We start from the raw sequence: 25402 nt of genomic DNA on the forward strand, positions 1-25402 counted from the left end.
ATTTTCTGATAACAGAACTTGTTTGTAGGAAGTTTCCTGCGAGACAACATTTCCATTTCTACTCAAGATGAACTTTATAAGGAAACAAACAAAAGTAACCCACCCTCACCGATCCAGAAATGAGCATGTTTCCCTAGATTTAACATAACCCTAACAACAGAAATGACATCAATCAGAGATCTGAACTGACATTATACCATATCAAACACATGTTGAGTATTTTTTTATGGAAATGCTTATGCTTATGATGGTTAAGTTCACAGTTTTGTTTAATCTTGCTGTCACATGACTAATTTGATTCATCACTTGATCATAACACATTTCAATTTTTAATGACACATAATGTCTAATTCAAATTACAGATATTTTCGTGATTATTTTTTTGTTATTAAAGAAAAAGAATTGCTATGCATGGATTCAGAAGGAAAAAAGATAATAAGTTTATACAATTCAATGTTTTCACTTTACAATAGAAAAATATTCAATTTGAAACATTGGTTTCCATAAATGTTATTCTTTACTGAACTTTCATACAAATGAGCTATTGTGAAAATTGGCTCACTTTTTAGGAAGTGGCCGCAATTTTTTCTTCATATTCTGAAAAATTTGGATAAAAAACTTCTTTTACTAATTCTTGATCTTAGTAACACATGATTTCGAAAAAATCCAATTATTTCTTCAAACAAATTAAAATGTCTATAAAATATAAGCAAAGGTGAACGGAAGAAAACCATATGCAATGACAATAGTATACATATATGCAATGACAATAGTAGACATATATGCAATGACAATAGTATACATATATGCAATGACAATAGTATACATATATGCAATGACAATAGTATAAATATATGCAGTGTCTGACAAAGACTCTAGTCACTGATCTTTGAGAATGTACATTCATATATCATTTGATAAATTTAAACAAGTAAATACAAACAAAAAACAGGGCGGGATGGGAGGGCAAGCACAAGATGTTGAAAATTCAAATAAATTGCTGCGACTGTATAAATAAAGATGGCGATCTTCTGAATTTTTTTTCTTCTAAATGTTTAGCTGCCAAGTTAAACTGACCAATGAGCTTTGACCTCTGATCTATGAACCCGGATGTGGCAATCGCCTTTTATGGGTTAGGGGGCGTGGCGATGAGCTAGCCCGCTAATGTAAACAAAAACACTGAATTATAACAAAATGGGCAGTACATGCAAAAACACGTTTGTCTTTTTACAAACTCTCATTTTTGCTTTTACTGCAAAACCTAAATATTGTGCTGACGATCTTAAAAGCTCATGTGCTGTCTGTCTCTTGACCTCCCAATACCTTCTATATAATTATACATGTATCTGTCAAGTGATGAAAACTATCTCCATGCTGTGAAGCTCTGTTTGCTTAATGTCTCATCATTTCTCCAACAAAATAACACCAAAACATTTGTGATTGGCGAAAAATTGGCTCACTTTTTAGGAAGTGGCCGCAATTTTTTATTCATATTCTGAAAAATTTGGATAAAAAACTTCTTTTACTAATTCTTGATCTTAGTAACACATGATTTCGAAAAAATCCAATTATTTCTTCAAACAAATTAAAATGTCTATAAAATATAAGCAAAGGTGAGCGGAAGAAAAAACCATCCGCCAAAATGACAATATACTTTATTGTCATCCGCCACCCAAACAGCATGGAGAAAGCTAATAAGTAATAACTGGAGAAAATACTGGAAAACTCGCAAAGTTATGTTACACTGAACAATCATGTAAGGAAAACTAAATATCCTGTGACTAACAAACACACCACAACACCATACCGTTCAGAGTGACATAGGGCCCCACGCGCCTATGTGGTGAAATTGATTATGGTGATGATGTAATAGAATATATAAACATGGCAATGTGCTAGTATTCGATATATGGCCTTTAGTGGCCTATTCCTTTGCGACATTTGTTAACAAAAATACATAACATAATATGCATACATATGGAACCATATATTAAGAATTAAATCAATTTGTAACATTCCTACACACATGTATATATATATATATATATTTTATATGAACTTGTATACTGTTTTTTAACTGTTTCTATATACTTAAAATATATGTACATATAAAGTAACCAGTCCAACACATATGTGCTGTCCACAAGAGGAATTATTTTACCATTGTCCTTCCGGGTTTAGACTGTGTAGGGACCCACGTCACGTGCCTTGCAATAAACACTTGTTCAATATGTTGCTCAAAACTAAGCAGGGGCCCACCCGCCTGCCGATTACCTATGTTATTATTAAAGCCTAAAAGTGTTTTTCATACAGGGGCCAACGCGCCTGTATCCTTAATGTTGATTGGGATTGTATATGGGAACTGAACGGATGTACTTTTTAAATGCTTCCGATTTCCACCTGCCCAATAAGCGAATTTTGGCATCTGTCATGCCTCTTTCCGCTGCTAATGTTGCCCCCCCAATCCTGAAAGAGTGACCTTTATACTGGGAGCTATCTAACTCGCAAAATCGAAGGCAACGTTTGATTGTTAAATCAAAGGTATATCGGACTACTGGCTGTTGATCCTTGTTGAGGTACAGGTAACCCTGGCTCGGCCCCCGTACTGACAAGTACCCCAATAATGCGTTGACCGGGCATATTATAGAATCTTTCTCTAGACTAGCCACTGTGACACTGTGTACTCTATTGTCTGAGTTATGTTTAAAGTTAGAATAGTTTATCTGAATACTGGTGGGTTTGTTGTGGTGATAGCCGATATGTATATCTGAAAGTTGGAGAACATTTTTGACAACCTGGGAACTGGTGTAAACAAGTTCGCCTATGCGAGCCAAGCCATAAAAGGCTAAAGTGAAGATGGAACGATAAAGATGTTGTTCGTACTGGTCAGGACAAAGAAAGGTCAATGAAGATACTAACCTATGAAGGACTGGTTCAGTAATGGGAAGACGTGTATCATATGTTGGGGAAATTTTGGATGCTCCAGCCAAAAGCTTTCGAATAGTGAAAGACTTTGTTGGATCTGTATGACCCGCAATATTGTGTACGTATGCTATCGCTGATAAATGTGAAGTTATCGTAGAGGGCGAAAAACGTTTCTCATGACAATGAGCTACATAAAGTGCAACGGTGGCATAACTAAGTGGAATATGAGCAGGAGTGTGCAACACAGTGGTACAGAAGCTGTCCAAGTCGGACAAAACCTTGTTATAAGTTTTTTGGGTAGCTGGTGCCAGACCAGCAGTCATCAATTTTTTCAACGTAATAGGTAAAGTTCCTGATCCAACAGTGTCTGCACTGATGTTGGCTTTGGGGAGGCCGATGGACATAATTTTTTGAACTTCTCTACCTGTAAACGAGATAAAGCATCTGCTAGTGTGTTGTCATGACCTTTGATATGGACACATCGAAAAAGTATATTGTACTTTAGGCATAACAATACTAACTTGCGTATTAGCCGCATGATAACTGGATCTCGCGATGATTGTTTGTTAATTACTGGGATCAGAGCCTGGTTGTCGGTGAAAAACCAGATGCATTTATGTTGAAGGTGTTCACCCCAAGCTAAAATAGCTAATACAATTGGATATAACTCCAGTATGGCTATGTTAATGCCTTTCTGTCGTATTTTTGGGACCCAAGTACCATAAAACCACTGGTTCTGAAATATACCCCCATAGCCTTTAGAAGATGAGTCTGTGAAAAATTTGATATTATCACTGAACAACCATTTTTCGTCTAAGAAGAACTGGGAACCATTAAAGTCTTGTAGAAATTCTTCCCACATGACAAGGTCGGCCTTGGCCGCCTTTGTAAGACGAATAAGGTGGAATGGCTTGTTAACTCCCATAGTTAAATCAATAAGTCTTCGCAAGAAGGCCCGTCCCGGTAAGACAACAGTAGTGGCAAAATGTAATGTACCAATAAGGGATTGCAGATCTTTTAAGGTTACTTTCTTGCGGGTTTTAAATGAGGTGATAAGTTCTTTGCATTTAACCAACTTATCTTGAGGAAGTCTAGCTTCCATGTTTCTGGTGTCCAAAGTGATACCAAGGAATGGCAATACCTGTTCAGGTCCAAAAGTTTTTTCGGGGGCTAATGGGATACCCATATATTCACACATCTCTTGAAAGGAATGAAGAATAGCTTTGCATTCTGTTTCAGTTTGGGCAACAAAAAGAAAATCATCTAATACATGAACAACTGCTGGGGCGTTCAGTTTGGTATAAGCTATCCATTCTAGTGCAGTACTGAGTTCTTCGAAGATTTTACAACTTTCTGATAAACCCATAGGTAAACATCTGTCGAAATATATTTTCCCATCCCACTGTAAGCCTAACAACCGGCGGTCGTCCGGATGTATGGGTATAATTCGGAATGCTGATTCGATGTCAGTCTTAGCTAAAAAAACTACCTTGGCCTAGCTGTTTAATGTGCTTAATTGCATCCGATATTGTGGCGTACTGCACCGTTGACGACTCTGTGCTGATTCCATCATTAATCGATAGACCTTTTGGGTGACTAAGGTGGTGAATCATTCGATATTTACCAGGATCTTTCTTAGGGACCACACCAATGGGGCTGACATGAAATTCATTGTAGGGGGGAGACGTAAAGGGGCCATCAATACGCCCTGCCTGTAATTCTTTCTGAAGTTTGTCTTGAATAATATGGGGAAAATCTTTTGCAGACTTAAGGTTCTGACATGTTTGTTTGAAATCCCCCCCATCATAATGAATGTGAAAGCCTTCTGTAAAACCTTGTACAAGATAGTGGGTTTTGTCTTTATCATAACCTGCTAACATCTCTGCGAGCCTATCGGCGATAATAGGGGTAACGATTTCTGGGGAAACCACGTGGTCTTGGGGCATATGGTTGAAAGCGGTGTGGAGTGTATGGATTTTGGTTGCGTTGGGGACGAAAAGTAGGTATGGACCCCGCATGGGACCGCGGTGCTACTGAGGAAGCAGTGCAATTACTGGGGTGGTGAGAGCCGTGACATGCTGGACAGCCATGAAAATGTTTACAGCCCCCCTCCGCTCCAGGGCAATTTCTACTCTCAAGAAATTTGAAACAAAAACCTTTTGGGTGTGTGAGAGTGAACGACTGTTTTGTCTGTTGTGAGGTTTGCCCAGCTTTTCGTATGATAGCCTCGTGCCAAAGTTCCCACTCTACACGGTCCCAGCCCTGCTCCCCGTTTTTTGCCTGCAACTGCCTAAATGAAGTATCATAAAACTGCCAATCAGCCCCTTTACTGGCTAGTTTGCGTATGATTGACATGTATTTCAAGAGGGCCCCAAACACTTGTGGTTTTTTCTCACAATATATGCTGGCATATATGTGGAAACTGTTGGTCCACTGGTCTATGGACAGAGATTTGGTTTTAAGTTTAGGCACCCACTGAACCACAGGAACCCCAGCCATGTACTTGATGACCTGTTCAAAGGCCTCATTATCCTTCTTGTCAATGAGGGACATATCAATATATTCCCCCGCCCAAATTTTTTCTTTCATAGGCTGAGAAACCATTGCTGGCAGGGGAATGGCTGTTGAAATAAATGCCTGTGGATTTGACTCATTGTCTGGGGCCACCTGTGAAACAGTTGCTGCCACATCTATAGCACTATGTAACACTGAGTTGAATATTGGTGTATTGTGACCCTCACCACCGGTGTTGTCTATAGGCGAAAAACCTGTCAAGATAGGCGGCTCAGCAGTGGCTGATGAACGTGAGGATGTTGAGGCAGCCAGTGAGGATGTTGAGACAGCACCGGCCCCTGCTGCATTAAAGTTAATTTGGGGAAAAAACTGTCTACAGGCTTTTTCCACACCTTGCTGCACAGCCCTCTGGACAATTTGTTCAACGTCCGCCTCGGGTATCATTCGCCCAGAGGCGACACTGTTTTCTTGTACTTCTGCTGTACCTGGTACTTCTCTGGTTTGAGCACCTGTTTGGGCAGAGGTAGCTGTATCAACTTGACTCTCAGCCAACCGAGACCTTTTGGGGATTGTCGAATGATTGGCTACCGCCTTCCGTCTCGGACGCATACTGTCTGGTGTCTGAAGTGCATGACAGGACATATGTGCAGGCATTTTGACATATCATTTGTTGCAGTATATTGTGACGTGTAAATAAGATTATAGCTCTAGTAGTATAGCCACATATAAAATATTGAAGGAAATATTGATGTTATAGCAGTTGGAGTATATACCAATGTACTCAAAGATGTAAAAATGTAATCAACACTGTAAATTTGTATAATAGTAAATAATAATTATTTTTTGACTCCATTATAACCAGCATGACAGACAGGGAGAACATACCATGTATACCGACTACCTACAAGTAGGAAGTATTGGCAATAGTGAGTACATTGCTGTAAGCACCGGTATGAGCCACGCTGCTGTACAATGCATGCATAACAAAATGAAAAATTGGAAAAAATACTGAAACCATCATGGGCCAGTAACACAACTGAAGCCTTTTGAACTGAAACCACTATGGGCCAGTGACAAATCTGAATGATGAAGGTTTTTGACAACCAAAGGCCAGTAATATATATTCCTTCTGATTTTCTATTGATCATGAACCCACATGGGCCAATACTATTATTTATTTATTTTTTAAAGAAAATAAATATAGTGGCATTGATGCCATTACAATATCTAAATTTACCAGATATAAAATCATGATAAATTTGATTAATGCTGTATAACAGTGTAGTACATTACTGATATGAATTGATTAAAATTATGTGGCAAGGTTTTACAAAATATCTAAACTTACAAAATGTTCATTGGTACTAATTGCTTAAAACTGAACATATGCAACAATATTTAAGAAAATAAAACAACAACAACACTAAAATGTAACAAATATAGTGTCTCTCATGATATGACTTGAAGTCTACTGCTGTAAGGGAGGTAAATCGAAGAAAAGTCATTGTAACATTACTCGGTCTATCTAGAATTGTGGGGCCATATCACTCGCTTTCAGTCCAAATAAAACACCACCTCGGACAGACTTGAAATATGGGTGTTGTCGTTTAAAATGAACCCCATCCGAGTCATACAGTCGGGTTAAATCTGCCATGCGGTCATGTCGCCAAAATTTACAAAAAACACTCCCGTCAAGGGCGGAAGAAAGCCTGCTGTTTAACTCTTTTACTCTCTGGTTATACACATGAATGTCTACATCACCTCTATGAGAACGAGTTCTCAGACGCGTGAAAAGTTCAAACACTACCACATATTGCACAAATGGGGCAGCGAACAACTGTTCTATCAAAGAAGTAAAGTTTTTAAAAACAACGTCGGGGGTAAGTTCTGGACGGCTCAGGTCATTCCCCGCTATTTGGAGACAGATCACGTCGGGTCGATAGAAATGAATGTCGCCCATATATCGTCGTAATGTGTCAATGGTACCGCCTGAGTAGCCAACCATCTGTATACTGTGCGAATCCTGGCGAAAACCAAGATTGGTGGTGGAAGTTTGTTCGTCACAATATTGTCCCATACGTCGTATGAGGCTATGCCCCCAAACCAACACAGTTTTATTCGCCATCGCCAAATCGAAAAACTACAGATATAACGTTACTTACATACAAGGGACAATTAAAGCAAAAAGTCTACTTTCCCTGTCTGTTTTCTTCTTCCACAGCCGTCATTGGGGGAACGGTTCCTGTAGCGTGCGTACCGCCGCCATGTTTTATGTTGATCCTGATGCTGGCTCACAGTTTTGATGCATGGGAAGCTTCACCGATCGAAATTTCCTCGCGGAGATAACAAAAAGTTCGATCAAAATCTACTACCAGTCGTTTGTAAGCAAACTGAAGCATAAACGACAAGCCAACAAGCACAAGATGTTGAAAATTCAAATAAATTGCTGCGACTGTATAAATAAAGATGGCGATCTTCTGAAAAAAATTTCTTCTAAATGTTTAGCTGCCAAGTTAAACTGACCAATGAGCTTTGACCTCTGATCTATGAACCCGGATGTGGCAATCGCCTTTTATGGGTTAGGGGGCGTGGCGATGAGCTAGCCCGCTAATGTAAACAAAAACACTGAATTATAACAAAATGGGCAGTACATGCAAAAACACGTTTGTCTTTTTACAAAATCTCATTTTGACAAACTTTGTTACAAATGACCATAACTTCGGTCTTACAGAAAGTTGACAGCACTTCTTCAATGTTCACTTTCTCACTACTGCACATATGACATTAGTACACATTAAATTCTACTTTAAAAAAAATTTAGAAATAAAGTTTGACACATAAAACATCAGGCCGTCGTTCGAATGTTTGATTACATGTACACTGCACCTTTGATTTTACACTTCACTTTTGATATAGCTGTATTCTAGGGAAATATACTGTTTTGTATATCAATCTTGATATAACTGAGAGATTAACATACTTGTATACCTCCATACTTGATTATTGTATCACATGCAAGTGATAAAATCCACAGTTCACCCAAAAAAGATCATGGAAGAACAAATTCAATCAGGAAGTGAAAAAAACATGAAAATCTAACTAACTTTGGCATATGCTGTAAAAAAAATATTGGAAATATTTGCATTGTAACACTCCTGTATATTTTCTCTAGCTGTCTTAAGAAATATTTTTTGTGCCTTAATAGAGATTTATTCCTTGTCTAACGCGGCTGTGATAGCAGCAGCTTTTAAGGCCTGGTCGAGGTACTCCATGAAGCGATGGACGTCCTGGAATGAACAGTACAGAGGGGCTGGGGACACTCTGATCACTGATGGTTTCCTCTCGTCACACTGAAATGTATGATGTATAGTCCTTATGTCAGTCTGGTACAATACTAGCCATTTACTTCTAAATGCATTGATTAGGTTGTCCTACAAGCGTCAGCTGTAGGGAATTTCCCTTTAGCTCAGCGGTGGTAGAGCATCGGGCTGGAGAGTCATTGGAGGGTCCCAGGTTCGAGCCCCAACGAAAACACTATCTTTATCACTATTCCTCGTCCTATTACAAACTGGTGCCGTTAACCCTCCCCGTTAAAGGTAGGAGAACCCTTGGCGGGGAGTCAAAGAACTTGGTTTGTTGTTTGAAAAAAGGGGGGAATAGTGTAAAAGATGTGCATTGATTAGGTTATTTTACAAGCGTCAGCTGTAGAGAATTTCCCTTTAGCTCAGTGGTAGAGCATCGGGCTGGAGAACCAAGGGTCGCGGGTTTGAGCCCCAGCAATGGCACTATATCTTTATCACTATTCCTCGTCCTTTTACTTCTGAATTAACTAGGGACATTTTCTCTTCAGTTCATTCCGTTGAACTTCAGATGAGTAAACCAGTAGTCCCAGGTCCCTCTCTTATTAGAGGCAATGAAAATGTACAGTGGCACTCATGTAAGAACCTGACTTATGTAAACTGATAACAACCTCGTATATGGCAAATACCAAGTGTCCTATATGTCTGATTTCATACGTGAACAAAAGATAGGAATCATGTGTAGTGTAGACATTCATCATATGTACTGAAAAAATGCAGTAAATAAACATACCTTTCTAATTGCAAATTTCATAAATAGAAATACAAAAAATATTTTATTACTTACGATTACTCCCCTTTTCTCGAGCTCTTTGAAGACGTAAGAAATGTTGACCGAAAATGAGAGAGACAGCTGGGCACCACGCTGCTCTGGATCAGACGGAGTGAAAATGTGTACATGTTCCAGGTCTCCGTCTTTCGGCTCTAGAGTCTTTTCTGCTATCCCATTGGTCTGTCCATACTTTTCTACGATGCGGTATTCCAGGTAGGCCGTCAATAACTTTGATTTGGCTCGTATTTCCTCCAAGGAGGTTTTGTTGAATATCTGAAAGTTTGAATAATTCAAAATCTTGATTTGCTAGATCAATTGTTTAGTGCTGTACAAACATGTAGCCACGTAGCCTGTTCTACGGCTTCACAACTAACTACATTATGTATGCAACAAATGTAAATATATCCCATCGCACCACCACCTGTGAGTTTGCCCTCGAAGGAATTTTAGCTCAAAATATATGGATTGACAAAACTTGTTCATGTCACAATCACAGTCAGGCCTTATCATATATTGTCTAAAAATTGTAAAAAAAACTCCTTCGAAAATATCATAGATAAAAACATTGCCATGTCATTTTCATGTTAAAACCGTTGTCAAAAGATATTGGCCTGGATGGATGTAGGCCAATACCGTGTCTCGCCACCCTGTTCCGGCAAAGGACAAATCAAAAAAATAATACTTTAAATGATACTATTGTCACAAGACAATCACTCATATGTCTTTTTTTTTTTTACATATTTTTCATGAACTGTTTTGTTTTATACTCATGTTATGTATTATTTTAAGAACAATTATTCTATTTTGTCCATAATATAACTTACTTTATGTTTTCGTTTGTAATTATATGTTAGCAATACTGCATATATATTGAAACTGTGCTTTGTAGACATAACAGTTTAAGCTTTGTGATGACAACACGTTCGATCTACCACGGCATTGATATAACATTATATATTTGAAATTGTAGTTACTGTTGCTTCAGGATGTACACCTCTGAGAAGTCAAAAACTTTTTATCTTATATGGATTTTCGGAAAAAAAAGTTAATGGCATAGTAGAAAATGCAAAACAATCTATATGTCGGTGTGTTCGTTTTTGTGCTATGATCGGTCAAAGATACCAATTTAACACAACATGTGATTTTAGGTGATTTTTTGGGGTTTGACCATTTGCGGAACAAATTCATACAATTTCTTTCAAGTGTGTTATCAGATATGTATGAATGTTTGTAGAATTGATAAAAATATTATTTTCTTTTCAATTATGGAAGTAAAATTTCTTAATCTTATTCTTTTAACTCAGAAAGCCGATTTTAGTTACCCCTACACCCTATTTTTTAATGAAAAAATACTCATTTTTTTACATTTTTTTGCAGATTAAACGCTTGATATAAAAAGTTCTGGTATTAAACTTTTTTTAATATTGAAGGAATTAAAAGAAATAAATGTGTTTCTCTTTCGAAAACATCCATAAAAATGGGGGGTCGGTGGGCTTCTTTTTTTGTCCCATTATCATTTGTGTAATTTTTTACCTTTTTCGGGGTCAAAAATCAAAAGTGCTTCAGTTACACTAAATATGTAAAAAAAATATCAATAATGTATAATTTTCCAGTTTGTTGCATATTATTTTTATCATATTTAACATTATAAAGTTGTACAGCAAAATTGAACCTGCTATAATTAAAAATGGCGACACAATGACAACTTAAGTGATCAATCTAGTGTCAAAAAAGGTGAAATTTTTGCCTTTTTTGAAGCCCAAGAAATACACATTAATACTCATTTTCAAAATGGCCGCCGAATTGGTATTTTTTTAAATTCTTGTAAAAAAAGTTCTACAAACAACAGACATCTAGTTTTTTGACATATTTTTCAGAAGCGTGTTTGCTAATAATCTTGATCATAGTTTGTTAAATATTACAAAAACCCGTTACACCAGATCAAAACGAGACTTGAACGTGATTGAAACCTCAGAAGAGTACATCCTTAATACATAATTTTCTCCCATCGCTGCCATTGCAAGAAACACGTTTCCCATGTGAAACACCCATGTGGGATTAATGGACAGAGAAATTGCATTCCTTGGATAAGAGTTTGGCTATCCAGCACGAGGATTCACCGAGTGATGGAAAGACAAACTTTTACCAGAGTTTGGAAATTTCTCTATTCACGGAACACATCCATGTTGGATTCTTTTTCTATCATTCTCGAAATAAATATGCCAGTGTCAATACTCTACACATATTCATATGTTGTTTATCACGACAGACGTGCATGAATACAGTTCTGTGAATTTCATTTGGGTGATGAAATCTGAACACAAAAAACAGAAATCCAATAAAAGCGCTAAGCTAGCAATTTTTTGTTCATATCCAATAACAATAATATATCATTTTATATATCTTACAACAAGTACAATAATAATTTATTTAACATAGTCAATACAACAGAACTATTTCCAACGCCGACGGCTTTTGACGGATTTACCTGGCGACAAGATATGGCGACCAGAGATGGTGCCTGTAGATTCTTTTCCGACGGAAAGTCGGTATCCGTCATTGCCTAACGGAAATAAACAACTTTTTATAAACTTGCTGTGAAGCATTTTAAAACCTCTTAATTGTAAAGCATACCTTCAGTAAAATGTACTATTTCCCGATCTCTCCATAAAAGATCTTCGTTAATTTGTATGGAATCTTGAAAATCTACTATATTTGTTGGTACATTCGCAGCGTCATTGTCAATCTTTACCGAATATCTTGGTAACAGGTGGGAGAAAAAGAGTCAATCATTATGTATGTATATCTCCATCTCGTGATTATATTGTGAATTATATTACATATTATATGAGGTATCGCCATGATAATTTGATATTCTAAACTAAATAAGATATTGCCAAAATGGTGATTTACCTCGAGACTGGCTTTTATTGGTGGGTACAGGAGACCGGGCGGAGCACTGACTCTGTAACCGTACGCGCCTGTGCATAGGTCTAGTTCTGGTCAATAAACAGAATGCATACGATCAATTGCATAATAAACCTAAAGATATCAAAAAACAATTACTTAATCAACATTCTTTCACTAGAAACATTGTTGAGGTGCAGTGTCGAGGCTTTTTGAGTAGTTTGAAGTGTTTGACGTATTAAGTCTCAAGTGTTTGGCGTATTTGATTCCTGCTCTCATGAATGTAGGCCAATATCAATTTTTTCAACAAAGGTCATTAATATAAGACGCGAAATGCATTTCTTGCTACCTAAGCTACAAATGAAGTAGTAAGTGTTTTATTCTCCTTTGAAATTATACAAAGATAAGGACACGGCCACACTGAAATTCTTAAACTTATTGATAATAAAAGATATAAATTGCTGATTAGTATCGGGTTTATAACATATACCTATCGTTTGCTGGGGCACCTACCACTTTCCTTGGTCAGGGTTGTGCCCCCACTGCCTTCTTGGGGTACCTACCGTTTTCCTTGTTGAATCTATTGTTATGGTTTTGTTCCCATAGCATGTTTTTGGAACCAACGGCTCCCATTCTGAATAGAGTTAGTACTATGCATTGTTTTGTTGGTGGTTCCTGCCATCACCCTTCTTGCCACTAGTGTAAGGGTTGTATTCCTGCTGTATTATAGGGTTACCTACTATTGTCCTTGTTAAATGTATTAATAGGGTTGTGGCCCCTTCTGTAGTATAGGGTTACCTACCAATTTCTCCTTGTTGAATATATTGATGCTCACCTGGTCCGAACGAACTCTTCTGAATGACCAAAAAATCACAGGGCAATGATAATTGGCCAGTAGCATGCTATTATGAAGGCCTATCAAGTGTGTTGAAATGAATGACCTTGAATTATATTCAAGGTGACGGGGGTCAAATATGTTAAAAATCTTTTAAACAAATTCTTCTGAATAACCATGAGACCCAGAATAATGATAATTGGCCATTATAAAATGCCATCAAGTTTGTTAAAATGAATTACCTTTACTTATATTCAATGTCCCAGGGGTCAAATATGTTTGTAATCTTTGAATAACCAAAAGCCCCAGGATGATGATATGTATTTAGCCCGTAACATATTGGGATGAAGGGCTACCAATTTTATTGAAACTAATGACCTTGACCTTTATTCAATGTCACAGGGATAAAATATGTTCAAAATCTTTAAACGACTTCTCCTGAATAACCAAAAGGCTGTTTAACTGGTAACATGCTGGGATGAAGGACTACTAAGTTAAATGAAATTATTGACCTTGACCTTTATTCAAGGTCACATGGGTCAAATATGTTTTAACATATTTTAACTACTTCTTTTGAATAACTTAAAGGAACAGAGTGATAATATCTAGCCAGTTGGATAAATGGCTATCAAGTCATTTTTAAAGCCCTTGACCCACTTTCAAGATCACATTTGGTCAGATATGTATAAACATTTAGATGAACTAATCTCATTAAATGAAAGGTCTAGGGTAGTGATATATGGCAAATTGCATGCTGAGATGAAGGGCTATAAAGTTTGTTCAACATAATGACTTTGTTCGACTTTCTAGGTCACAAGGGTCAACTGTTTTAAAATATTTTATCATGTTCTTTTGAATGACTTATAGTCATAAATACTGATATTTTGCCTGTAGCTTTATTTTAGTTCACTTTTAAGTGTAAGATTAATACCAGGTGAGCGATGAAGACCCATTCGGCCCCTTGTGTCTAGGGTTGTGGCCCCTTCTGTATTATAGGGTTACCTACCATTGTCCTTTTTAAATGTTTTACTAGGGTTGTTGCCCTTTCTGTATCGTAGGGTTACTTACCATTGTCCTTGTTGAATGTAATACTAGGGTTGTGGCCCCTTCTGTTTTGTAGGGTTACTTACTATTGTCCATGTTGAACTTAGTGTCAGGGTGATGTCCCCACCAGCCTATCAGCTTAGGGAAGTCGTTCTGTTTGTGTTTATTGTGGAGAAAGATACACGCCAGACTGCCTGGACTGGAGTTCATATACTGTAATACATTATAACCAACGTTACGCTACTCTTGTGCCAACAGATTATCTCAGAGTTCAAATATATGCATATATAGACGATATGTTTTAGCTACTGTTCGAATACTATAATAAGTATGCAATGATATTAATTAATGCAGCAGTAATTATTTTTAAAAAAAGTTACACAAGAATTAAATTAACCGCAAGTGAATTGGAAACGAATTTCTTATCTTCTGTATAACAATATAAAATGTAAATATCCACGGAAATATGCTTCTCTTGTCGACAATGAATACATAAAGAAAAAATTGAATGTAACCGGTAGATAGGAACTTGTTGGTAGCTTTAAGTACGTACACCAGCATATTATGTCACATTCAGTGTTTCCCAGGACGTAGCATATTTGTACACCGTCATACAGTCATATGGAAAGAAGCTTGGGATACGCATCTACAAATCCGTAGAGTGAAACCCGTGTCGTATTTACGGATACAATAACACAGCCATTAAGATCGTGATTTAGGACCTACAGTTGTAACTAAAATACGTCCAAAAGAAAAGAAAAAAACATCACAAAGAATTAATCTGGAACTCACCTTATAGGTACACCAACAGGCGAAGTCAATATCCCAATCATGTAGGTATAGTGGTACATTACCAGCAGCATGTGCCAAATCAAACCCCACGTAACACCCCTAAAACATAATTAGCACTCAGAATGCTAATTTAATCTTGCTGCGGTTATTATTACATTCAGTTCCTGGAAAGGACCATTGTAATCAAAGCCTGGTGATGATTTCTTCAACAGAACTCAACTAAATGAAGAACTTAATAAAGGAAATTATGCGATGAATTTTGTCTTTGTAATTCGCTAACACTTTAAATTGAAAATATATACATCAGCAACAGATCTAAATAAAGCAGACAGATGGACTACCCTTCAAGAGGGCTTTACTGGTCATATGAATTGTGATACAATTATTATTTGTTGGTATGATGACATTTATAGATTATCACACGTTATTTGCAGGGTTTGTAGTGAGAACAATTTCCCATCGCGAGCACTTGAATTAAATCGAGAGGCCACCGCAGGTGGACTCGAGATTTTATCTACGTGCGAGCAATGAGAAAATTGTTCGAACGACAAACACTGAAAATACTGTATGATTTACTATTTATCATCTATATACTACTACCTTATATATTTCTTCATTTGAAAAACTCAATTAAACACCATGTTTTCCAAATGACCTCTAAGCTCAAAGGTCAACGATCGCCTGTGACAAACGTAAACAAATAGATGTTTTGAGCGGAGGAATACAATGAACCTTAAAACTACGTAGATTTTTTTTAAAGCAATCCTTTCGTCATTGGCTTTTATATGCACATTTACACTTGAAAGGTTTATAATTCTCCCAATATTTTTCCGTAACTTTTTACTGACATGTTTATGACGGACTATTTTCTAACGCGGATCACGTTTGTATGGACACTATTTCCGGTTTTGGACGTGATCTGGCGCAAGCAGACGTTCTTTTTTGAGAAAATACGTTCCCAACTGCTTGGGAATGTGAAAATCCATTCTCAAATTCTTCTCAAGTTGTTCTCAAGTCATTCTCAACTTCTTCTCATACTGACAACCAATGATAATGAATTTATCATGCTACCGGTATGTGGTATAAAGTAGTATATAGATGATAAAGCAAAATACTACATCCGAAGCAAATATATATGTTTAATGATGGACTGGCAACTAAATGATGTAAGGGAGTGATCAACACATATAATATACAGCTCGTATCTGTCGGACAATTAACAATGCCTATGAAAGACTTCTCCAATATTCAATCAAATTGAAATCAGACCTCTCCAGAGCTGAGAGGCGAAGGCAACGAAGCTGTCTTGAGAGGTCAGATTTCAATTAGATTGCTCCAATCTCCAGCATACCAGTTAATATGGAATCACAGCATGACCTGGGCATTATGCGTATTGAGAAAAAAATATTTTTGTTCATCCAATTTCAACTTTGTGGTTTTAATTTCCCTATCATCAAACCCTCCCGTTATTAACTCATCCAAGTCAAAATTGTTCACCACTTAAAAGCAACAAAATATGTACAAACAAGCGTTGTTTTCCACAATATAAAAAAAATAAATAAAAAGCAATGCAAAAGGTTGATATTTTTACATAGGTGAAATATTCATTACTTTTATTACCAAATAGAACATTATCTGTTGGTTATAATTCCTTACCTTGGCGTGACCAGCACGTGTAATACTCAGCATGTCAAACATCTGCCCGGTGTAGTAGTGTACCCCGCTGAAACATATAACAGCAATAGAGTCGCCTTCCTCCTCTATCTTGGCTAGAATGTCCTCAGTCCTCAGTGTTACCTCACCCTGAAGTACAAGTATTCAGGATTGCTTCATAAACAGTAAAACACGCTTCGCTTATGGCGAATCACAAATGGTCTACACTAAGTATTTATTTAACTTCAACGCATTTTGTTCTGTTGATGAGACAAAAATGTTATTTCGTTCAGAATGCATTCGTAATAAACGTTACCTACTGACTACAAAAACTGTATTGAAGGATTCATATTAATCAAGTCATAATATCCGTATTATATACTTTACATAATCTACCAAATATCAATACCGGTCATATTAGTATATCTATATGAAACTTGACACTTAGAAACAAACTGAATCTAAGAAGAACTGAGATAACTACGATGTTTTTTTTTTTTATTTGCTTGATATCTTTTTTGATTCGTTCATATTTTTTTTATTAGCTTGTTTGTTTTCCTTCTCTTTTCAGAGAATTGTTAAGTCATTATAATGTTGTTATCTAGAAATGAGCGAGACTCAGCTCTTACAGGAAAGAAGATAACAAACTGACTTTCGTAAAAAGGTATGTTTTAACGGGGGAAACTAAGCTGTAAATGAAAGTTATTTTAATGAAAATGATAATGATGTGACTGGTAATGAAGGTGACTAAGCTGATAACGAAAGAAATGCAACCGGTTAAGGGGGTAAGTAAATTGATAAATAAGATCCGACTGGCAATGAAGTTGTGTTAACTGCAATAAGAGGTTATTCATGTGGTAATAAAGTTGATTCACAATTTAAACTTGTCAATAAATCAAATTGTCTTTCCCAAAGTGCTATCAGAAACTAATAGCATACGCTACTTCGTACCAAACAGTACATTTAATAATCTTAAGCAGTATATTTTAGTATATTCTTACTACTTTTGGTTCAACACATAGCAGACTTGTTTCTGGATCATATCCGTGCAGGCTTATTTGACTTTGGAAAGTGTACTGAAAAGGAAAATATCAATATTATAAATTTAAAACAATAAAACAATTTGAAACTTAAATATATATATATAAATATATATATATATATATATATATTTAAAGCACCTTTTACTCTAGATAGTGTTTAATATCAGTGTCATATTACACAAGGACAAACTTCGGTTATAAACTTAAATGGTGCTTCAGTAACAGCGCAGATTTTCATTTACTAGTGCTTATCGTCATCATTGGTACAAACTTTCTTTAATTTGTTTTAATCCAATTTTTCTACAAATTACGTTAATACTTTATACTCAAAACCACACGTTGACCGATACTGTGTGCCACACACACACACGTGAATTACATCGTTACACTACGGACACATTCAACACAGCAGGTATTGAACTCAATACATCTTACATTCATACATCATCTGCCAACACAATAACAAACTATGCAAACACGCATACATCTAAAACAGTCACCGATCCTTCGATATGTATATGCATCAAACAAACAGGTAACACATACAAGAATGAACACTATCCCGAGCCTTTTATCACACATTGCTTAATTATCATATTTTTTTACAATATTGATACAGTCTTGCATAACGTTCACTGAACGTCAGTGGTTGTATAAAAATACATAGCATCTACCCTTTTACTTTCAATCATTATATAAACTATAACTTCAGTACAAGAATAAACAAACATAATGCTGCTCTTCAGTAACATTACGGTTTTTATTATTATTATTATTTTATATTAAATTCCTCAGCAGCAGATTTCCATGTGTATATATACATAAATCTTACTATATGCATAATATTATGTACATATAAAGTAAACATAGCAGTACGATCTTACTTAATGCTTAACTTCATAATTAACATACAGAGTAATAAACCGCAGTACAAGTATATACGTACATAATGCTGTACTAAGGTAATATTTTGATCTTAAATAATGCTATACCAAAAAACAATATACACCGACAGAGTATTAACTTCGGTAGCAATATAGACTTACATAATCAGATGGAAAGGCGTTAGTCTCACACAAAATCTTGTGTCGCTTCTGAGTCGGACGATAGAAAGATATCTACAGAAGAGACAAAATAGTAAAACAACCAATGTATTTCTCGAAAAGATTTAGAATTATATTTAAGTTATTTGAACATCTTGAACAATGAATCGCAGAAGATTTTCTAATATCACTGCAATTGGAAGTTGTGGTAATGCTAAGTGTATAGAACCATATAGGGTCGGTGATATCAATATTAATAAAACCGATGATTTCAGTAAAATTTGGCTTGTGGATTCGCACCAGAGAAGATAGTTTTCCACATCTTTGTGAAGTATCATGCATGACAATCAGTAAAGCAAAACCAGCAAACATTTTAGCGAAACATATAGTAACAGCGACCTAATTTTGAAATCAGGAGGTTGAAATGCGAACTTGTAACAAGAGCTATGTTTGCTAACATATATATGAAGTTTGCATGACGTTTGGTTACAGTTGATTAGCTGAAGAAGTTAAACTTTCTCAAAATCCGTTCAACTATTCAGGCCCAATGAAGGCCATAACCTTTATACAGACACTGGAATATTTCAAACCAAATTTGGTTAAAAAAACCATAACCCGTACTTGAACGAGGTAGTTTTTGTTATTTACCCCCGTTTCCCCCATACATCTCAGTTCTTCTGACTCCAGGGGCCCACAGCAGGTTTGTACAACATGACAACATTATTGTAGAGATGCTACCTACCGAACATATTCATCGCTTTAAGAATTATTCAAACAAAACCTGTTGTTTTTATTATCATTATTTTTTTTTTTTTTTAATAATTATGCATACTTACAATGATGACATGAGGACTCGTCAACTCATGAAGCTTCAAGACGTTGACTGACGACCGACGACGATTGCCTCATTAATGCATAAGATCAGGTAGCCCCTCGGCCATATGAGATTATGTGTATACACTTCATTTTAACATTGTTTTAGTTAGGGTTTATGAATCATGAATCTTCAAGGCATTTACTGACGACGAACGACAAATGCCTCAAAATGGCAAAAGATCATGTGTATGTAGTCCCACGGTCCACATGAGCTTTATGTGTGGTTTGTATTTCACTAGTATGCCTTTCCCAGAGTTAACAGTTTTATATACACCGGTCTTTAACTTACAAGTAGGTGATGAAGGTTGACGGTGAGTCCGTTCATAATGGCAACCTCCCCTGGTCTACCGCCTGTATTACATCAAAATGGAAATGGAATGATCAAAAAAAAATTCACACAAATCTAAACTTGATCTATTTTGATATGTACATGTAGTTTTAAACTTCTATTCGGACATTCATTTGCTGGTTTTTTTATGTTATTTGTGATGAATAACAAGTTCAAATATAAACATTTCAACGCATGGAAAATTTAAACCTAAGCAAAATTGAAATGTAAAGGGGTAACGTGAACGTTTATTCTGACTTGAAGATGCCCATATCACTTCCAAAATGTCTCATTAAATATATACAAATTCAAACAATTTTGTCATAAAATATTGTGCGAAATAAATCAATCAATCAGAATGAAACAGACTCATTAAATATGTAAGGAATATGTCGAATTTCAAACCAAGCAAGTTTGATCAAAATTGTATGTACCTTTATAAGATATCAAACAGAGAGCAATTAGAATGCAGCAGCTTAGTTAAAAATATGCGCTCAAATTGTCGACCATCGAATCTTAGGGAGAGACTCGGGTAAATAGTGAATCAGCCAAGTTTAATCATAATCTGACCTTTTCTTTATAAGATATCACAAAATAAGCAAAACTCATAAGGCAGACATACAAATTACTATACTGCACGCATCTTCGATGCAAGGCCCTAATTAGAGCCACCGGGGGGAGGGGTGTTGAGGGGGGTTGAGGGGGGATACTACAGTGGAATTCTCAAGTATAATGCCTGTAGTGGGACAGAAATGTTCAACAATCACATCTTACCGACGATCTTGGCCATGTCTGTGTCCAGGTGTTCGTGACAGTTTACCCAGGGCACATCCTGGTGGTAACCTTGCGCTCCACTGAGACATATCAATATAATTAACATAATGAACATAGTAATCATACTTCTACTGTATACCGGTTAATTTTCGCTGCTGTTAAATTTCCGCCTTTTCGCCTTTCATAATAAGGGCGAATTTATCATTACAGCGAACATTTGTGAATAATATAATATATATATATAAAAAAAAGATAATAATATCAGATGGGCGTATTTGATATTAAGCGAAAATGGATTTTACCGTCGAAGGGCGAAAATTTCCGGTATACAGTATGTTGTCGTGGGGAGCTGATTTAGATTAATACGCATTTTCGGAAAACAGAACGAAGTCTAATTCAAAGGTCTGGGTGAAATTTCAATGTCCTCTTATTATCTGCTGAATATATGATAGGTAAACTTCAACAGGAACCATGGATGGACATTTTACCAACAGTAACTCAGGAAATAGGACTTTTCGTCACATTTATAATAGTTTAGCTAAAAAAACATCTCACGTTTTTGCCCACTTCTCAAGTTGAACGTCCATGTACTGTTTCGTCATTTTCGGACACAGACCTAAGGAGTTTCCACAAAAGTACACACAGTCCTCGTTAGGGTCTACCAAGCTCAGGTCCGCTACAATGGAAATAGGGCATGCAAGTGTGACTATCTCTAAATGTTAAGTAAGTACATAATTATACACAGTCCTCATCAGGGTCGACTAGGTTCAGGTCCGCTACAATGGGAATAGGGGACGTAAGGGTGACCATATATCAAGGTAAATTATATATATATATATATGGTACAGGTCAAAGAAGTAATATAGACGGTAAAATCCCATATAACACTGGATCCTAATGGAGGTATGTCCGTAGGATACGAATTACTTAAAATATTATATGGGGCAAAGAAGTAATTCCAACAGTGTGGACATATGGTACATATATACAGTCCTCATCAGGGTCTACTAGACCCAGGTTCGCTCCAATGGGAGTACTGGGGAATGTAAGTGTGACCAATATTAAGGTAAACTATGGTACATATATACAGTCCTCATCAGGGTCTACTAGACTCAGGTTCGCTACAACGGGAATAGGGAAAGTAAGTGTGACCAATATTAAGGTAAACTATGGTACATATACACAGTCCTAATCAGGGTCTACTAGAATAAGGTCCACTTCAATGGGAATAGGGAATGCAAGTGTGACTATATATCAAGGTAAACTAGAAGAGATGAAAGTACTAAAGACTCTTTGTTAAGAATTTTTCTTTATATAATATATATATATATATATATGGTACATATACACCCTCCTCATCAGGGTCTACTAGACTCAGATCCACTTCAATGGGAATAGGGGACGTAAGGGTGACTTTATATTATGGTAAACTATGGTACATATACACAGTCCTCGTCAGGGTCTACTAGACTCAGGTCCGCTTCAATGTGAATAGGGAATGTAAATGCGACTATATATATATTTTACGTTAAACTAAAGTACATAAATGAAGTCCTCATCAGGGATTACCAAACTCGGGTCCCCTACAATGGGAATAGGGAATGTAAATGCGACTATAACTTAACGTAAACTAAAGTACATATGCACAGTCCTCATCAGGGTCAAATATTTTGTACAATTTCCTTCCAGTTTATGAAAAACTTATCACAGATAGAAAAGATGTGCTTTTGGTTTGGTTTGGTTTGTTTGTGTTTTACGTCCTATTAACAGCTATGGTCATTTAAGGACGTGCCATGTTTTGATGATGGAGAAAAGCGGGAGTTGCCGGAGAAAAATCACCGACCTGCGGCCAGTACCTAGCGACTACCCCACGTAGGCCTCGAACCCGCGAAAGGATATGCAATTGTATGTTATTTTTGCTCTTTACATTTCATTTAAATTTTTCTGATAAACATGCAACTAAATCTGCAAGCAAAATAACACGAAAATACAGATCTTGCAAAATAAAACAAATCAATATCACCACAGTTATAGACCATTCTTTGTTTCTGACATATCTGACTTTTAACAAGAAAGATGACATAGATACAAAAGATCTCAAGTAGATCCCAGATACTGTATTTAACATAACACTTATTAATATTGGTTTATTTCTTTTAGTATGTAATGCTTATTAAATGTATACGGAAGGTTGTATAGTATATTTACTCTGATTGAAAATTACTATGCATACATGATACAAGACAGAGGGGGAGTTATCACGTGTTTTTAAATTGCAGTACAAATCAATTAGCCAAGGGTCTTACCGCCAAGTAAATCCTTCATTTTTGGGTAGCAAAAATCCTGCCGTAGACTCCGAAGGGGGTCATTGTCGTCCATATGCTTTGCGAATTTCTGATCAGTTATGTCATTCTTGATTTGTTTCGCGATTCTCTTGAATTCCTCCAAAGGGTGGGGCGAATTTGGTATTTCATTTGTTGTAACCTGGGGGTTGTTGTCTTTCTCTGACATTATACCTGAAATACACGTACCATGAATTTAGTTAAGCATTATGCTGCTCTCAGATGCTGTTCATAGGTAATATGAATGCTCACTGCATCACAGGAAAATAACGAAACCGCGTTAGCAATTCATGTTTCATTTTCCTGTAGTGCAGTTGGCATTGCGGTGGTTCAAAAAGAGCAAGAAAACGTTTACAGGACTACTCCTCGGCAGCATCACTAAGTTTTCCGAAGCACTTACAACGCAAGCGTTATTACTAATACCACAGTGTCGCCTACTTCTTGCAGTGAGCACTCGTCCGTCAGCGCTTACCTTGACTTTAAAAAAACATGCATGTAAGAAGACATAACCTTTCGCAATGCTGACTTTGATGGACAGGTTGAGTTTCTTAAGTCAGCTGACTAGGAGCTCCAAGGTGACATTGAATGAAATACGAACCTTTTCGATTCATATCCCATACAACTGTAATCATTTTACCTTGGCGAAGAACAGTATCTGACTAAAAATATCACAAACAAAACGTTCATCATATTAAAGCTTAGTTAACCGCTAGTCTCCCGAACAAACTTCAGAACTAATCGCCATCAAGTAATTTCCTTAATCAAGAAGGCTAACGAAAATCACAATAATCACCAATGGACAAACCATCTTCCCGGGAAATGTTGGCATTATGCAAAACTGGTTATGAATCTAAAAGCCAAAAAATAAAAATATGTATTATTGAAACCATGCTTAGTGTTAGCTTTCTGTAGTAAAGTTATGATGTACATTATAAGGCGGGCGTTTGTGCAGGATTTGTCTGATGCCTTATTCCTTGTGTCATCTAACAATAAAGCACAGGAGACATATATTAACACAAGTGTTTATTTTACATTGAGTACACAATTTAGTATTTACACTTTATATTGTTAATGATATTTTATGTAATAGTATATGTATATACCTGTAGTGAACTAGAAATACACTCCAGTATTTAAAGTATAAATATGTAAGTGTTGATCTAGTTCAAAATCTTAAGTATGAATATGCATAGTAAGTGTAAACATTGTGTAAAACTTTATACCAGGAAATGTTTGTTGTAGTTTAATTTTCATATTTCCCGCCTTCTGTAATGAAGTAAAATACATGCACACATCAAACAAGCGTAAACAACAAAATATACATAGTACCTGAATTGAAGGGCGAATCTAATATTGGGCAAAAATGGATTTTACCATAAAAAAAAACACTAGACTAAAATCTTCCTGTATAGAGTATACTTGTATACATAATATTTGTGCCAATTTTTCCCTATGCCATATATGACTTCTTGAATTACAACTCTGAATGAATTGGTACAAAAACGAAACTTTTTGAGTGACTATGACGTGTCAAATTTTGTTATATTAATTTTGAACATAAGTATAAAATTATTAAATATTGTAACGTTTGACACGCTATGATATGACACTTCAATGAAATATTATTTTTATAGTTTGAAGAAAGTATACTCATCTGATTGATGTATCTATCTTTAAAGCGTTATTCTCTTACCTTAGATGAATGCACGTGAACAATGCATTACAGACGATACGAATGCACCTAGCACTTCAAAGTCATTAGAAATGCAAACTTGTTGGCAGCAAAATGTCGAAACGCAATCATTGTCCTGCCCAGTTCTTGTCGTCTTCGTTATAACCAGATGGAAGACTTCTGTGCTGTCTTAATATTCGTACTACAGCTGCATTACTATCGAACACCTTGACCCCACCACTGGAAACATTCTCTGCAAAAATAATGCTGACAAATGTCCACCAGGGAGACACACGCTTTCCATTTTAGTTTTCCCATTTCTTCTATCAGTCTATTCCTCCGTTTGTATAACGCTCTCTATATACATGAGTGTGTGTTGAAGGCGTTCTGTTTTGCGATGAGACCGTGCATCCAATGAAATCGATTTTTCGATATTGAAAACTTGCTTGAATGTTAAAGATATTGTAGCACCCCCACCACAGACAAGTTGTATACTCTTATGCAGCATATGGAGTTGCCTTGG

General features: G+C 36.3%; 1 protein-coding gene across 5 annotated transcripts in view; it reads right to left on the bottom strand.

Annotated features, from left to right (window-relative positions):
- Nucleotides 1-5738: 5738 nt before the first annotated feature.
- The window catches only part of LOC110467004 (kynureninase-like), a 30347-nt gene continuing 10683 nt past the window's right edge, over nt 5739-25402 (bottom strand). For 2 of the 5 annotated variants that reach the window (XR_002464791.1, XR_002464790.1), the window contains exons 2-14: nt 23172-23381; nt 21421-21541; nt 20866-20945; nt 20053-20114; nt 18891-18962; nt 17803-17877; nt 16805-16951; nt 15149-15247; nt 14443-14569; nt 12484-12569; nt 9586-9843; nt 7602-8789; nt 5739-6060 (exon numbers count right to left, since the gene is read on the bottom strand). Coding sequence is in view for 1 of the 5 variants with exons in the window: in XM_021523859.1 (XP_021379534.1) it covers nt 8649-8789; nt 9586-9843; nt 12484-12569; nt 14443-14569; nt 15149-15247; nt 16805-16951; nt 17803-17877; nt 18891-18962; nt 20053-20114; nt 20866-20945; nt 21421-21541; nt 23172-23381 (1478 nt within the window). In the remaining 4 variants the exon portion in view is untranslated. Of the gene's footprint in view, nt 6061-6726; nt 8790-9585; nt 9844-12483; nt 12570-14442; nt 14570-15148; nt 15248-16804; nt 16952-17802; nt 17878-18890; nt 18963-20052; nt 20115-20865; nt 20946-21420; nt 21542-23171; nt 23382-23607; nt 23806-24900; nt 25354-25402 lie in introns of those variants that run through there. The other 3 variants (XR_002464792.1, XR_002464793.1, XM_021523859.1) reach the window with 3 other exon arrangements.

This window comes from Mizuhopecten yessoensis, unplaced genomic scaffold (assembly GCF_002113885.1).
Source record: "Mizuhopecten yessoensis strain PY_sf001 unplaced genomic scaffold, ASM211388v2 scaffold11153, whole genome shotgun sequence".
Taxonomy (NCBI): Eukaryota; Metazoa; Mollusca; class Bivalvia; order Pectinida; family Pectinidae; genus Mizuhopecten; species Mizuhopecten yessoensis.